General features: G+C 41.0%; 1 protein-coding gene across 3 annotated transcripts; it reads left to right on the top strand.

Annotated features, from left to right (window-relative positions):
• Nucleotides 1–1,679: 1,679 nt before the first annotated feature.
• tbx5b (T-box transcription factor 5b) lies at nt 1,680–16,861 on the top strand. Of its 3 annotated transcripts, none has more exons than XM_044196827.1 (9): nt 1,680–1,832; nt 6,396–6,569; nt 6,924–7,018; nt 7,345–7,464; nt 9,125–9,272; nt 10,935–11,087; nt 12,843–12,934; nt 13,883–14,136; nt 14,560–16,861. In XM_044196827.1, the coding sequence occupies exons 1-9, from the start codon at nt 1,797–1,799 to the stop codon at nt 15,141–15,143; spliced, it is 1,656 nt and encodes a 551-aa protein (XP_044052762.1). In that variant the 5' UTR covers nt 1,680–1,796; the 3' UTR covers nt 15,144–16,861. The 3 variants fall into 3 exon arrangements, with proteins under 3 accessions (XP_044052762.1, XP_044052761.1, XP_044052763.1); XM_044196826.1 differs by lacking the exon at nt 1,680–1,832 and adding an exon at nt 3,764–3,892; XM_044196828.1 differs by lacking the exon at nt 1,680–1,832 and adding an exon at nt 4,922–5,524.
• Nucleotides 16,862–17,145: the final 284 nt, after the last annotated feature.

Consider the following 17,145-nt stretch of genomic DNA (forward strand, 5'->3'; position numbering starts at 1 on the left):
GGATGGTTATGCTCTGTTGCTTGTTCAGTGGCTTGAGCTGAAGCAGGTAATGTGTATATGATGAAGACAACTACATGGTGCGTTTTGTTTGTTTCTTTTTTGACTTTGTCACATTGATTTCTTTGCTTTCCACTGTTCCACTGTTATTCCCCTGTTTGCAGAAGAAAGCCACTAGAGGGAGCTGCAACACACCACACTTCACTCACCCACTGACTAGTGTATCAAGACAGAGTATGAAGGGCTCTCACGCAGCTGAAGATGCTATGAGCTCATAAAGCAGTCCTGGTCGCTTTCAAACACTCACTTTGAAACCCAGTAAAACTATTTATAGAGGCCCTAATGCCATCCACTATCAATCACAATGTAACAGCATTACAAAAGTTATGAATGGAGGATGGTATGCTGAACAGCAGCTGCTGAACAGTCACAATAGTTTCCTGTGTTTGTGCTTGACACTTGAATATAAGCCACCTACTGGTATGTCCAGTCCACCTTCAAATAAAAGTCCCAACAATAATAAAATTCAGAACATGACATTATGAGATTAAGTGTAGAATCAATAAATATTGATTAACTTTAATACATCAGAATAAACACTGTTGACTATATTAAACTAAAAAATAATGGCCATTTATACTAAGTGAGCTACAAACAAGAAGTTTAGTCAAGTTATATTGACAAAAATTTCATAATCAATGAAATTGTATCCAGATATATTATTAAATTGTCAGTTGTTCATGTGTTGTAAAATCATTATTTGTTGTAAAATAAACCACTGAGTCTAATGCCAGCACAAGAGAGGGATATTACAGGGAGACACTGTGGCTATTTGTGAAACATGAAGATTATGAGAGAGGGAATAAAAGTGTAATTTTCATCTCAAGTGGCTTTTTTCCATCGGAAAAAGCACTATGATTGGAGCTATAATGTGACTGAGTCACTTTTTCAAGAGTTTTTCAGGGTCTCGAGAGTTCACACACACACACACGACAATAATTTGACCAGTGTATTGAATGTTTGGAAGAATATTACTGTAATACAGCTCATAATTTTAAGTCAAAATACTTGAAAGTGCTACTTTTAGGTTTAAAATGAGATTTGTTTTGGTATGTTGAGTTTTTAGAGGTCCTTTGAGCGGATGTGTGATGTGTAATAAGAATCAGAATCAGAAATACTTTACTCCCCGAGGGGAAACTCTTTCGTTACAGCTGCTCACCATCACGTCAAGGCACACTTGAGAATAGAAGGAATAGAAGTATTAAGCAAATCAAAATATAATACACTATAATACAGGTAAGATCTTCACTTGTCTCTAAACCGCTAAGTGATCTGATCTGAAGGCACATTTACAACAAGTCAGATTACAAACACACATTTAACTAAGCCTGTGCAGAAAGCAGAGGCTCCCTAACATGTGTAATATTAAGTCATATTAATGTGGAACAGGTTTTCCTTCATCTGGCCTTGGAGGCCCCATCTGGACTGCTGCCAAACCCCCACCCTCCGCTGTTCCCACATCAGACCACCTTACAAACTGGAGGTTGTGTGTGTGTGTGTTTGTGTGTGGAGGGGGGGTTGTTGGAATGTATTTTGCCCTGTGTGATGTGATTGTTTGCAGAGAAATGGGTTGACCTTGCCCTCTAATGCCACACATACACACACGCACACACTCTCTCTGGCCGAGCTGGAGGTGTGTGAGACAGACCTGCTGAGTGCAGGAGGTCTGGGACCCCGTCACCACTTCCTCCAGACGGAGAACAGAGGATCCAGTCAGCTGAAGTCAGGATGGGACAATAATGAGCCGTCCAGCCACCTCCATCACCTCATTTCAGGTATTATTGAAACCTTCGCCTCTCACTTTTCTTCTGCACACACCAAGCAACTGAGGGATAAGACCATATGAAGAGTTTTAGTCCAAAAAGCAGTGCCCAGTTTGAAAATTAGATTAATTATTCAATATTTTAAGATTTAAAGGACAAAAAATGGTGTTGAGTAAATGTACTCATATAAACACTAACCTTAATGAACACTACCTGTGGTGTAGCTAAATAGTGTCTTGCTACCGTAAAAATGTGGAGTTTTCACCTAATAAATGTTTCATGTTGGAAAAGAAGATTTTCATATTATTTAAGGAAAAAAACATGCAATCAGATATAAAGATAATGAAATTGTTTAGATCAGGTTTCTGATACATAAGAACATTATTTCAAAGTTTTATGGAGAATTATTTTAACTTCAATTATTGTTTGTTTGATTTATTATTACTGAGCTGGTTATTTAGTATATTCCAGGGGTTTATATCAGAATGGTAACTTGTTTTCAAATTAATTAGTTGTTTTCATCAATGCATTTTTGGTATTTTTAAGCAGAAGAGATTAGATCATTTGGACAAATTAAAGAGGCAACAACTATGATTCGAAAAGTTTTTGATTCCCTGATTAAACTTTTAGAAACAACGCAAGAATAAATAAGTTCAACTGTGTGGCTTTAAGTCAAGAGGTAATTAGACAATTATATTTATACTGGGGGGGTTTCGATTGTGTAATTAACCTGCAACGGGGGACGTTTTACAGAACTTTTCGGAAATGTTGTATTTGAAGAAACTGCATATTTTCCAGACAAATACACAAAATAATTTTCGAAATAAATTAACGTATTGCAGCGAGCTATCTTACTCTGTTGTGCTTAAAGGCTCAATAAACAGAAGAGTGAGTATTGCTGAATCACTTCTTCTGACTGGAAAGTCGTGACTTATTTGGAGGAGCAGCATGTTCACTTCGACTATCATAAGCAATAATATTTAATTTTTACAAAGCAAATGTTAAAAAATATTTAAATTATTTAAATTAAAAATATTTTACTTATTTCTGAAGAGTATAGAGTAACTCCCTGTGGCAACATACTGATAAATTAACGTCTCCGTCTCTTCGGGAGGGATTAAAAATAGAAGCTAACAGCTGATATGAGTCAATATTTTATCTTATTCTGGCTGTAAATTCTTAGTAATGTATGATAATTAAGTCTGGACATGTTTATTTTGCCGGGACTTCTGTTCTATAGCTGCTTTTGCATAATAGTCTTATTAATTTATATATATATATATATATATATATATATATATATATATATATATATGTATATATAAAAATCTTTATATCTTTTTTCAAATAAAAAACATCCAGGTCTGTATTTTGATTAACCCCGTCTGTTTATTTCAGTTTAGTTTTAAAGTCAAATCATTGACCTGTGGGTTATAAAAGTGGACCTCCACCAAAACCCCGCTGTAAACAATATAATGAATGTGATAAACGTATTTCAGGGTAAGCCTTGTAAACTGGCAGCAACACGCTAATATGTCTAATATGATCTGATCGACATTAGTAAAATAATCGACTTTATGTTCTCGGAATTGCTTTTTAAAAATACTAAACACATATTGTTCAGGATACTTAGCCTAATAGTGTAGGCTATTCATAAAAAGGTCTTTCACTTAAGTCAAGATGTGTTGCTTGTCGCTCAAATTCCTCTGTACAGGCGACTTTATTAATATAAACTTTGAATTAGTAGAATTACGGTAAATCATCTATTTTGAATCGTACTTTACAGAGTGTGTTTTGACATCAGCTCAAAAAGGCAGCGCCTGTCTGTGTAGGCTACACATTGATTGGCTCATTGGTAGGGCATCAGAGCAGATCGGAAAGTTGATGGGTCTGCATTTACACACACACACACACACACACACACACACACACACACACACACAGATCCAGTCTCTCCCAGTGGCAGCGCGCTCTCACTGCAGAACCCGATGGTCGCGCTTTGCAGGAGAGGCTGTGCAGCAGCTGCCGGTAACCGGAGGTCTATTACCGGGGAAGATTGGTATTTAAATACGGTAAGCGCTGCAGTTATGGATGCTTTTTTGAAGCGCGTGCAGATTCGCAAAAAACAAAATTCCGAGAAATTCTCTAAAGGCTGTAATATTGTGTATCATTTTGATACAGTAGGGTATTTATTTTCATATTTTTATGTATGTTCTATTTTGGTTTTTATATAGGCCTATATTCAAATTTAATATAACAATATAGGCTGCAATGGCCTCTTTTCCATAGTGGGATGTTGCAGCCCGTGACAGCTACCTGCTATAAATCTCGACACACGTTATAATAGAGATAAAGTCAACACTACAGACCTCTCGTGCTAATTAAATAAAAAAATAAAATCTTTAATGATGCGTAAATCTGTCCACAGACACTCTGAATAAGCAGGCTGCGGTCAGGCTGAGTGGAGTAGAGGGGAAACGCGAGGTAGAATCGGTAGAAATGGGTAACGGATGGATCCGGCATGTTGACCTCCCGGTGACCCCATTCAACTTTCAACTCTGGATGCCTCCGGTTATCAGGATCTACAGTAATCCAGTCAAAGTCAACCCGCTGCAGCTGCAGCTGCTGCTGCTATAGGCCTCCAGTGCCTGAATCTATAATCTACTATGAGATAATGTGTGTGTGTCCCTCATGTGAGATTAGGCCTGTGGGGTTTTATCATTTTAGGAAATGCACGAGCCAAATCCACATCACATTTGGGTGTGTTGATGCCCAGTGCCAGTGACAGGTTGCATTTGTGTTTTATTCACCAGTGCAGGGAACTGACGTGAATTAATAGCCTGTTATTGAATTTTTAGTATCCTGGGCCAACAGGTAAAATAAATCCTGTCATTCGTTAAGGTTTAATTAATGCAAGAGTAAAATATTCCCACTTTCTCTTTAACAACAACAACACTTTTCTTTGGTCAATCAGGACAGTTAGATGGAGAATCCAGATTTTCTTCAGATAGAAAATGAGTCATTTTGGTGTGAAACTAAATGAGGAGGCGGTAGTATGAAAGATTAATTCTCACAGTGACAAATACACATTGTGGGAATTAATAATCAAATGCTTTTGAAAAATAAATCATCCGCGACCGAGTGCGCGTGCGTGCGTGTAGGTCAACGTGTGTGTGTGTGTGTGTGTGTGATTGGCCAGTGTCACAGCCGTGATTTGGGCTGAAGAAACCGATGCACCGTGCAGACCTATGGGAGCGCAGGGACGGCAGAAGTGGGAGGGCAGAGTGTCTGAGGCGGACTTGACTCATTTGTAATGAAGGATCTGATGAGGGGAGTTCAGATTAGGGCTGCCGCTGAGTCCATGAGGGCAATGAGGAGAGGAGCGACATACATGAGGAAGAAATTGCATCCTCTTTGAACGGATCTCAGCCTCCTCTGCAGCCGGCGGTGACGGGAGGCAGCGGAGCGGACGAGCCGCGGTCTGCGCACAGGGAGAAAACAACCCGATGAAATCTCAGCGCTGCACAGGGAACACGGTGGATTTTTGAGAACCGACGCCGCCACATTTGGACAGTTGGATTTAAAAAATAAATAATATTTAGTGGAAATCAAAGCAAGCTACAAAAATACGCGAGCGGGCTGCAGAGCGCGCAGGAGCAGGATGAGCGTGTTTTCTGCAGGGAGAGCAGAGCAGTGCGTTTGAGGTAAAGGCCCTCAGGGAGACCATCCAAAATATACACACACACACACGCACACGCACATGCCAGACACAGGCTGTGGTTAGATTATCTGATGTCAGTGATATGCACTTTAAGAGCTGCTTCCATTTTTAAACAGCACGACGGCTGCAGCTGTTAACACACTGTGGAACTGCAAGCTCCAATTATCTTCATGCATTAAGGTTGAAATACAAAATATGAATATTAATGCAATTAATATGACCACTGGTAGCCTACAATACAGTCTGAAATATGGTTTGTTAATACCACATAAATATGCATGATCAATAGTAAGCTATCGCCTTCTGTAAAACAATGTCAAAGTTCAAGTTCATGCACATTTAATCTCCTTTTTTTCAGTGGAAGCCTGTAATTAGGTTACTGGATCAGTTACAGTGTAAGTCAGTGTAATGTAATGCAAGTCATTATCCTTGTTGTGGTGATTCACCACGATGTCAAAGTGCGTATAGGTGCACACTAAATGCCTCTTTGTGTATCCTTTAACAAAGACAGTTCCTCACCAAATATCAACTGTCCATCAGTTTGGGTTGTCTATCAGCCTTCATAGTTTTTAGTTAGGACATTAGTGTTTTGTCCTAAAAATATAATATTAAATATTTTTATCATACATCTGAGTTGAGTTGAGACTGACCTTAATTTGCCTAAACAGACATGCGTCAAATTATATTCCTTGTAGGTCTTTAAATATAATATGAAATTGTTCTTACCAAATGTTTTACGTGTGTGTGTGTTATGTGTGTGGGACCCACGACAAAGCCTGTTCAAAACCACATGCACATAATACTGACCTGTGTGTGTGTGTGTGCGTGTGTGGGTGTGTGTGCGTGTGTGTCAGTGGGACATGGCAAACGGGGGGGACCAGTTCGGCCTTGCAGAGCGTCCGGAATCGGACTGCATGGATTCCCCAGAAGAGACGAAACAGGAAAATCCCAGCTACACCTTAAACTCATCAGCTTCACCGCAGACCGCGTCCAGCCAGCAGGCACCGGCCTGCACCGCGGAGCATAATGTAAATTTTGATTATTAATTATTGATTATGGATTTTAACTAACTTCATCCAGGAGTTTCTGCGGTTTTTGCTTCAGAAATCAAATCACAAAGAATGTGTTGATGCATCCCGGACAGCAGACGTTTAGACAAAATATTCATCTCGTTTAATAATAGTTAGTTTAATTTACTGTGGATTAGGTTTATATCGTCATTTCAAATATACAAATCACTATACAATTACTGTGTGTATATATCCTGAATTTAATTTAGAAAGATCTAACTGAAAGTGTGTTTTATTTGTGTCCTGCTTTAATTTGACTTCCAGAAGATTTCCTCTTCAGTTGTAGTGAGCACTGTTTATATTTTGCTGCAGGGGATGGAGGGAATCAAAGTTTTCCTTCATGACAGGGAACTTTGGACGAAGTTTGATGAAGTGGGAACTGAAATGATCATCACCAAGGCTGGAAGGTAGGAGGCAAGGAGGAAGAAATCATTATATTTTTGACGATAGATTTTTGACTTATTGATTTATCATGTTTATTATTTTTATGAGGCCATGTCTTTACCAAAACGTTGTACGTGTGTGAATGAACGAGTTTTATGAATGTCTCAACAATTCTTCTGGGACAAACTGTACAATGTGCATGTCGCCAGGCCCCCAGGGGACGTTTTGTCTCAGAGGAGCTCAGAAGCTGGCTGTTTATTTTATTATCTAACTTCAGGTATTGCATCATTTAGATCTGTCTGTGTCTGAATGGGAATATTGGTATTTTTCCTGACCGTGTTCCCTGTAGGAGGATGTTCCCCAGTTACAAGGTGAAGGTCACAGGACTGAACCCAAAAACCAAGTACATACTCCTGATGGACATTGTGCCCAGGGATGACCATCGCTACAAATTCGCAGACAACAAATGGTTCGTATATAGCAACATTTAAACACGTGTAATGAACGACATCCAAACTTATACTACCCCCCAAAACTTCAGAGTGGTGTAGGCGAAAAGCCGTGGGGGAGTTTGTGTGCTCAGGTCAGCTTTGCCACGATAGATCCTATTGTTTATTAATGATATGTAACCTTTTGAACATCATGGGCAGTGAATGGTAAATAAACGGTAACTGAGCCACCACTATTCAAAATAAATGAATACAATAATCAGTAGCTTGTAGCCTAGGCCTACTTACTTCTGGACTAAAGATTTTTTTTCCAAATTCTCGCATTTATTCATCTCATTCCTACTTTTTTTTATATGTGGGCGACTGTGGATTTTACATGAGAAATCTCAGCCTAAAATCCTCTGTAAACAGAAACCTAGGTAAGCCGTATTGTTGTGGGTTTACCCTCCACTCCATCCCCGCCTCTGCACTGTGTAAAGGTCGGGTCCTTCTTGCAGACTGGGATGGCCTAGTTCCCCGTGTTTCCCCCCCGTGCCTGCCCGCCGGTTAAATCAGAGTAAGAAGGGTTCACCGGGCGGACAGACGGCACAGAGCCGGATTAAAGTCTCCCATTCAACTGTGTGTTGTGCTGCGGGGTAAAACCCCCCAAGAGACCACTGACTCTACAGTTATATCCATCAATGCTCTGCCTCTTCAGAGCATCAGACACTCGGTTACTACAATGTAACGGGCCGGAAACAGGGGTCTGACACAGTGCCAGCTCAGTGCGTAATGGAGGCGCTCGGTCTTTATAGAGATACGTCGGTGCTAGCCTGTGGGCTTTTAGATAAAGTTGGGTCTGGATGATTGATCCCTCCACTATAACTGGCTGCACATTTGTTTCCAAAATATCATACATGTCATTTAATTTTATTTTTATTTCATTTTTATTAATGAATTAATTTTTAAATGTTGGCCAGGTCACGTCATTTGACCTTTGCAGACTGAAAACACTGGCCAGACTACACGCAGATACACAATAACAAAGGCTACCTGATCAATATTTCTTCAAGGCTTTTATTCTTTGGCTATATTGGTTATTAAGATTACAGCTCCCACTAGTTATTTGTGCCTAATTAGTGGCGTGTAAAATGTCAGATGTAGCCTAAAACATAAAGAGAAACTCACCAGTAGCCGTTTAACACATTGATTAAAAATTGACTGTGCTGATCGAAAACCACCACTCAAACAGGTTGGCCCTATCTTTAGTGTCTGCTCCTCGGCTACTGTTAATAAGCGAGAAAATAGTCCAGGAGTTCACATATTAAATGGTTAAAATTCCACCTTTCTTGGACGTGTGTGCTCCTTGTTGCTGTTTTAGTTTTGTGGTGATTTGAGGTGTTTTTCAGCAGATAGGTTACCGGGTTCAGGCTTCTCGCTCGGCGAGGTTACAGCAGTTCTGGAGGAGACCGAGTTAATTTGGGTCGGCTAAGCTAAGGTCCAGATGTGGCTATCAGTGTAAACTTCAGCAACAAAAAAACAAAGTGCACTTTGTGTCTGTCTAATTAAAGCACCAGATAGGCCTCCTGCGCCGCGGGGCGCCAGTCAGAGCGGTGCACGGCCGGTCAGACAAACCACTGTGACCCACTGAGTGTCACTGTCTGACCGTTCTCTGATCTGCAGCATTTTCTCTGCGCATAGGTCGGTAACGGGAAAGGCAGAGCCCGCGATGCCCGGGAGGCTCTACGTTCATCCGGACTCTCCCGCCACCGGCGCCCACTGGAGCCGCCAGCTCGTCTCGTTTCAGAAGCTCAAACTCACCAACAACCACCTGGACCCCTTTGGACACGTGAGTCTGTCTTCTTAATAGCATTTTGCTGATGCGGTGTATTTCTGTTTCATAACAAGACAAAATGTTCTTGGTCTGTGTTTATTGAATTGAAAAAGAAATGTTTGCCCTTTGAACGATGTGGGTACGTAATGTTCAGGCTATATAATAAAAAACGCAATTTAAAAGACGAGGACACATATCATAACCTACATTTCCCAATGAAAATGGTCAATTGGCGACATTAAATAGCCATAACATGCATTTTAAATAATTAACTGAGTGAGGTTTTTAATTTAAGAAGAGTGATTACACAAACTACAGCCACAGGTCCAGTTAGGCACGCAGACGTCACAACACAGCACAAATCAGCACGAGCGCAGAGCGGCCTCACTTCAGCCTCAACAGAGCAGAGACTCGTTCCCGCCATGTCCAGCTTTCACTGGTACCCTACAGTAACAGTCTGAGTCCATGCACACTGTAGGCCTATTTCACGAGGCAAAGGTAGTGAGCTGTACGGCGCGAGAGCAGGTGAGCACGTATTGTCTTGGTGCCTGTGCGTGCGCACAGACACAAACAGAAACATAATCTTTTCAGGCTTGTTAAATTAGAGGTAATGATTTCAATGACTCAAAAGTCCATTAGCTAATGCATGTCACCGGCGGACTTGTCACTGCGATTAAACTGAGCCCCCTGGATAAACAAACGTGCTCACGCCCGTGCGCGCGCCTACACAGAGGACCGTGATCCAATTAAAAACCACTTGTGGAGTTGCCGGTGTCGTGGGAAATAGTTTGGATTGTGCGCTGAATGCACAGAGTTGTTATAGTTTTACATCACTGGTATGTCCAAGCCAAATTTAGCCATGCACTGCCTGTTGAATAAAACTAAAGAATGCTAGTAGCCTATCAAATCAAGTCGATTTTATTTATATAGCCCTATATCACAAATCACAAATTTGCCTCATGGGGCTTTACAATCGGTCACCAAGTACAAACCTTATAAAACTTTCAATAAGTCATTTTAAGTTTGGCAAAAAAATAAATAAAAATCAGCTAAAATAGTCTGCCAGGTTAATGATCAGTGATTACATCGAATTTGAAATGTAGGCCTTATTTCCAATATATCAGCCCCTGTGGAGTCTATGGTCTTATATAACCATGTATTATTCAGTTGTGGTTGAAAGAAAATGGCCACAGATGCCATATTTGATAAATGAAATGAAATTAGCAGTGTATAATATGCTTCACTAATGACTTTGTTTTAAGGTGGCAGCTGTCTTTGGTTCCATGCATGATTTTTTTTTGGGTAACATTGACATGAAAATAAGACCTTTAGAAAAAATCAAATAGCATAAACATGAGTCATTTACCTGTATGCTACACAACTGAATCAAACAAAAAATAGTTCTTATATTCATGCATCAGTATTTTTTAAGTCCTGGCTACAGCCAAATATTGATTTGTTTTTCCTCTTGGCTTACATCAGTCTGATCCTACTAATATCTAAACCAGGTATAGCTGTCTTAAAGATTCATGTCATCCGAGTCTGGGTACCTTGACATAAGTTGGGTTTACCCTCCACCTGGCCTCCAGTCTAGTCCAGGTCCCAGCATCTGCCGGTGGGTTTCTGGAAGCATGACAGGTCTGTCAATCTCACCTACTTAATCTCTCCCCCTTGCAGATAATACTCAACTCCATGCACAAATACCAGCCTCGTCTCCACATTGTCAAGGCGGACGAGAACAACGGCTTCGGCTCCAAAAACACGGCTTTCTGCACCCACGTCTTCTCTGAGACTGCCTTCATCGCTGTGACATCCTACCAGAACCACAAGGTACGCTTTACACACAAGACACAGCTCACCAAAACACTGTTAGACTATCGGGAACTAAACCTCCACTTTATGTGTTTTAGAAATCTAAATCTCCTTTATGGATGAAACTAATGAAACAGTGATTGGAGGGTTTAAAAAAACATACACTCACATTCACACAGTCAGAAACTTTTTCTTTGTTTGTATTACTGTCTGTAATTTGGATCCAGAAAGTCAATTTGGATCTTCTTTGTTTATGTGTCCTTACTTAGTATTTGTAAACATGTCCAAAACTAAATTATCCGTGTGTGTGTGTGTGTGTGTGTGCGCGTGTGTGTGTGTGTGTGTGTGCACGTGTGAGAGAGAGTGTTGGTCTGTAATGACCTGTTTCTTTCCCTTGATCTTGGCTGATCCAGTTTCCTCGGCGTCTACTAGAAAGACAGATTGCTGAAGCTTTAAGCCACTCTTTTCACTCAATAGCTTAAATTTGATCACATTTCATAACAAAACATAAATAACATAAATTGAATAAATACATTTTAATATAATTTTTCGACAAAGTTTTGCATTTGTTTATTTCTTCATTCTATAGATAGTATATCTTGTTAGCAAAATTGCTCACTCTGTGCACTTTTATCTACAGCTTCAGTATTGTATCCTCTTATTTATTGTATAGTAAAAACTGTAAAAAAACAAAACAAAAAAAACAAACACATACAAAGCTCAGAAAATAGATGTGCAACAAGTATTTAATCCACCAAGGTGCATTAATGTATTAATAGTAGTTACAGCTTTTAGTTTCTAAACAAAGGTTTATACTGTATTGTTTTATTTATACTGAACAGCTCAAGTATTGTAGTTTATGTATAAACTTAATAATAATAATTATTATTAATAGTAGTTAAATGTAATTATTGGAACTATCTAATTTATTAGAATGTCTTTATATGCATAAATACATGTGTAATGTAATAAATACATATTTTGTATTTTAAACTTTATTAATAATTTATATTATTCAGTGGTAGTAGAAGTAGTAGTAATAAGAGTCAGTAAGACAAAGTGACCACTGAATTAGTTTTGAGTATTACAAATAAAATATAAAACACAATTCTGAGCTGTTACATTTCTGTAATCAAATTCAGTTATTTGTGTAAAAAAAAAACTTAAACTTACATACATGCAAGAACAAATACGTCGGTATCACACTTTCACGTTAACTCCAACATTCATGTGTAAAAATGAGAACTATTGAGCCAGTAGTTCGGTGGAGACCATCAGTATTATCGGCACTTCAAAGTTTGTTTGGACCTGAGCTCGTGTCAGAGCTCCAGTCCACTTGCCTGCTGGGTGATGGACACACAGCACCGAGGTTTCCCTCCATGACATCACTGAGAAAAGTTTGAAGACTTAACATCAAAGCTCCCAGCTTTGGACCTCTAAAAGCTTTGGCCTGCAATCCTTAAACCTGGCGACTGTTTGGGTAAACAGTTTATTCTGTGTCAGCTGGCGAGGACACTGTTCGCTCCGTTAGAAACGTCAGCGGCTGAGGAATGTTGGCCGTGCAGAGCTTCAGCGGGGCTACTTTTAACATCTGCAGGGCCTCTGACTAATAGTAAACTGTTGACTTTCAGTCAATGAAAAGAATGGTTAAAAAACCAAATGTGCCTTTGTGTGTCTGTACTTGCATGAATCTGTGTGTGTCTTTGGGCCTGTACATGTACTGTGGTGTGATGCTTGCATCTGAGTTAAAGATTTTCTATGTTTTGTGCTCAGATTACACAGCTGAAGATAGAGAATAATCCTTTTGCTAAGGGCTTCAGAGGCAGTGACGACAATGAGCTGCACCGCATGGCCAAGCTGCAAGGGTGAGTACATCTGCGTGCTTGTGAGCATTCATGGGAAACAAAATCTGTTCTCTCTGAGGGTTGTTATGATGGGGTACATATGGTCTTAGACATGAGTGTGTGTGTGTGTGTGTGTGTGTGTGTGTGTGTGTGTGTGTGAGTGGAGCCAACTGCTATAAAGAGATGTGAGCCATTGTCACCTGAAGGTTGATCTTAGCTTGAAACCTCGTCCAGAACGTGCAGCACAAACACGGCACAACATTGATAGATAGATGATATCACATTGCTGCTGGTGTCTGTGACTGTCACTGCTGATCAGCTGATGGCCTTACATGGTGTCTGTTTGCATGCTGAACTAATCTCAATTGAAGCGCTGTGAGATTAAAATAAGCCAATGGGAGAGGCTGTTTTACGGGGTGGGTGGGTGGGGTGGTGAGGTGGGGTGGGGGGCAAGAGAGAAGGGAGGAGGAGGAGGGAGAGAGGGTTGTATTAAATGTAGCACCCCTGTGTTTTTGTGCTGCTGTGGTTGGAAGAGAGGAGAGTCTATCTGAAGTGACACACGGATGGATGTTTATTTTTAGAGCGGCGAATTATCTCACAACAGCACCGACTGTGTGTGCGCGTGCACTGCTGTGCGTGAGCGTGTGTCACTATCTCAGCGAGAGTCAGGGAGATGTGGCCCGCTGTCCCCTACATACCACAGAGTTCACCAAGAGGGCAGTGTGTACAGAGAGAGATCAGAGCTGAAAGGATTGGGAATGGCTAAGTAGACTTGAAAGAAAAAGGCAAAGAAAAAAAAAACTAGAACACAAACAATACAACCAGGCAATTTGAATTGAATCTAACAGAAATACCTGTACACAGTCAGGAAACGCAGTTTTGTGCAGCATATTTGAAGCCATAACAACATCAGATGCAAATAGTTGCTTCTGCTGTGATTCTCAACTCACCTCTCTCTTTCTGTTTCAGTAAGGACTACCCTGTGGTCCCTCGCAGTACTGTCCGTCACAGAGCCTGCTCCACTGGGAGTCCGTTCAGTGGTGAGGGTCGGGGTCTGCGGAGTTCCCCCGAAGCCGTCGGGTCCCCCTACAGCTGTGAGAACGGCTTGAACTGCAGCAGTCCCCAGGAGCTGCTGAGCACTCCCCCCGCACACTACATCCTGCCTCATCCTCACCTGCAGCACGGCCAACAGCCACAGGTCTACCACTGCACCAAGAGGAAAGGTAGGAGGAAGCTGTGTGTCTCTGTGGAAAAGAAAATGACTGCCCCCCAAGAATTTGATGTTATTTGACTAAAAACTATGCATTTTCACATAATTTTAGACAATTATCATAACAATAGTTTGTTTATATTCTAGCATCATTAGCATTGTGCCTGTCTTTTGCCTTTGGCCTTACAATAGTACAGTCAAACATGAACCATAAATACATAGGGAGTCATAAATATAATTCTTATGACTCTATCGTTATTATTCCACAGCCTGCAAGGTTTTTTTATGATTTCATCATAATTATTAGTACATTGTATATTCCAATTATGTGTTTGTACTCAAGTTGATGTCATACGTACTCTAAAAGCAGAGAAAATAATTCAACTTTTCTTTGTGTGTACATTTTATTCTTATCTCTCTCTCTCTCTCTCTGTAGTGGCGGAGAACTGCTCTCCAGGAAGCCGCCAGCACCCGTACAAGAAACCCTTCACTGGCAGCTCACCAAGTGAGGGCGAGTCTTACTATCACCCCTCCTCCTACCCTCCTCCTCCACCTGGTCTATCCACCAACCCTACCCTGGGTCTCACCGACTCCCCCTACAGCTCAGACATGGGACAGCGTCAAGCATGCATGTTTGCTGGCTCAGAGCCCAGACTGGATGATCTCAACTGTACATCCTGGTCATACACCTGCCCGCTCCCCTCTGCCATGACCCCCATGGAGCCCTACCCACCCTATACCCATCCTCCCTACAGCTCCAGCCCTCAGGGCTCTCGACTCAGCGCTATAGCCCACCAGAGCTCTCCACCTCTGGGAGAACACATCGCCCACGACCCCTATCAGAGCCAGAGCTCTGGACCTCCATCTCAGAGCTCCCAAAACGTTCACATCAGGCAGCTCAGCCCTCCTCTCAGAGAGTACCCTCGCTACACGCCCAACCTGTCTCCTCCTCTCTATCACACACTAGAGACGCACACACACATCAGGTGTGGAGTCCCAGAATGGAGTGCAGCCTCCTAACTGAACCCGAGGACAAACCCGAAAGACTGATTAGTGGACAGAGATTCCTCGTCTCAAATTCAATGACCCTTCTTTCTGCTCTTCTGAAAGATGCTGCACCGTATACGGACTAAATGTGATATTACCTTTGTAAAATAATTGTGAAAAGTGTGATTTTATGCTGTGTGAAGAGGTGTCATCTGTTAGTCATGTTCCTCCCCTGTGCTGGATGGAGCAGTGGATTGTTAAAGATTGGACTTGGACATCCATGACGCTTCAGACATTAAAAAAAAGGGGAAAAAAAGAGTCTGAGCAGCACAATCAAAGTTGTACTTTATCGTCTTTCCATAACCCAAAGACTGGTCATCCAACCGTTTGCACTGTGAGCCCTGTTAAGGCCAGACTGTGAGCAGCACTAGGCTGCTTAACTCTCAATGACTCCCGCTCTCTCCATTGTGAAGGATGTAAATTGTGACCCACTGTCAGACAGGCAGTAACATTTTCTGACCAAAATAATCTCAGCTCTCACAGCTGAGCCTGAGGGAGACATTTTTTATCTTTAGTGGAGCAAAGCACTGCTCTGTGCTCAGTCTCAGTGAAGGAGAAAAGGCTTGTGTTGTCTGTGTGTGTGTGTTTGTATGTAAAGCCTATGTCAGCTCAGCTCAAGGATGCTATGAGTTCATTTCCAATGAGACAGGCAGTAGTAGCTGCAGGCGCAACACCATAGAGATAAACAGTTTGTTTAGACTACGCTACAGGCTGAAGAACCTGTAAACACTGTTTCCACTGCATTCTGGGTAAATACACAACTCAGCGTCATGCAGCTGTCACCGCTGTCCTCTTAGTCACCCCCAGGTGACCAAATAGATTTCTCTGTTCACTAAGAGCCAGCCAATGAGCATGCGCCTCTCTTTCATCCCCAGCTGACCAGTCAGAGCTGGAGTGTTTTATGTGTGTATGTGTTGGCCCATTTTTGTTTGTTTCTGAATTATTCATGAGTCCAGTGTTGATCCTTGGCATGCAAGGATTGCTCAGCAAACTCAAAGAAACACAGTGCTAGAAATGTGATAATATTAATGCACCAAATCGTTAAAATATTCTTTTTAGTCTCTTTATTTTGAATCTAAATGCTCCCTGTCACGCCCATACTGCACATTTCTCCTTTAATTGCTTTGACAAGATTGGGTTAAGTACATTTCCCTGCAGATTTGGCCAGCATTAATTTTCTCCTGTTAGCTAACTGTACAGAAACATTTGTAGCACAAAGCAAAATGCACACAAGCTGAGATTTTGGTTTATTTTTTGTGTAATGAAGCAGTTTTTATATTTCTGCCCAGGTGTTTTACATGCAGTAACATGTGAGAAGGTGCTCTAACATTACAGACCATCAGTATGCAGAGAGAAGATCCTCATCGTTCCTTCATATGTATACGATATGTGTGTGTGTGTGTGTGTGTGAGAGAGTATGTGTGTGTTACAATGAGATTTTTTATAGCCTTGTTCCTGCTAATAGTATTTATTACTCTAGATTTGTAAAGATTAGTTTGTTGTTAACTTGTGAAACGAGGCGGTATTGTTCAGACATATTTGTTTCTCTTTGAAGGTTTGTTTCTGCTTTCACCCTCAATCTCCAAGTGGTGATAAATAGTTGTGATAAACAAGCAAAATTTTCTGTTCTATGGAAATAAAGACAGATTTATATACAGAAATGGAATAAATTTTAGAGATTTTTTGCGTAAGTCAAGTGGTCGTAGTGTTCTTCTTTGTGATTAGACAACAAACACAGCAGAGACAAACTATTAACATTCCCAGTGGGTTATTTAAAGTACGTTCAGCACCTCGAGAGTGGAAACTCTTTTAAGTGCAGTGCAGTTTATCAGCTTCAATGCATGTATCAATATGAAGGACCTGATAACAACGGTAGCCTGCACCTTTTCCCAAATGTTCCAAAAGTCTCCAACAATCTCATTCAACAATGTAGAGAGTATTGTTTAAAGTGTGTACTCTGCTGTCTTATCAAGTA

The sequence above is a fragment of the Siniperca chuatsi genome, linkage group LG5, assembly GCF_020085105.1.
Source record: "Siniperca chuatsi isolate FFG_IHB_CAS linkage group LG5, ASM2008510v1, whole genome shotgun sequence".
In the NCBI taxonomy this organism is placed as follows: domain Eukaryota; kingdom Metazoa; phylum Chordata; class Actinopteri; order Centrarchiformes; family Sinipercidae; genus Siniperca; species Siniperca chuatsi.

Coding starts and splice junctions, on each gene's coding strand:
- tbx5b (XM_044196826.1), top strand. CDS start 3,809: ATGGTCGCGCTTTGCAGGAGAGGCTGTGCAGCAGCTGCCGGTAACCGG. Junction 7,019..7,344: donor ATCATCACCAAGGCTGGAAG/GTAGGAGGCAAG, acceptor TGTTCCCTGTAG/GAGGATGTTCCCCAGTTACA. Junction 12,935..13,882: donor CGCATGGCCAAGCTGCAAGG/GTGAGTACATCT, acceptor TTTCTGTTTCAG/TAAGGACTACCCTGTGGTCC.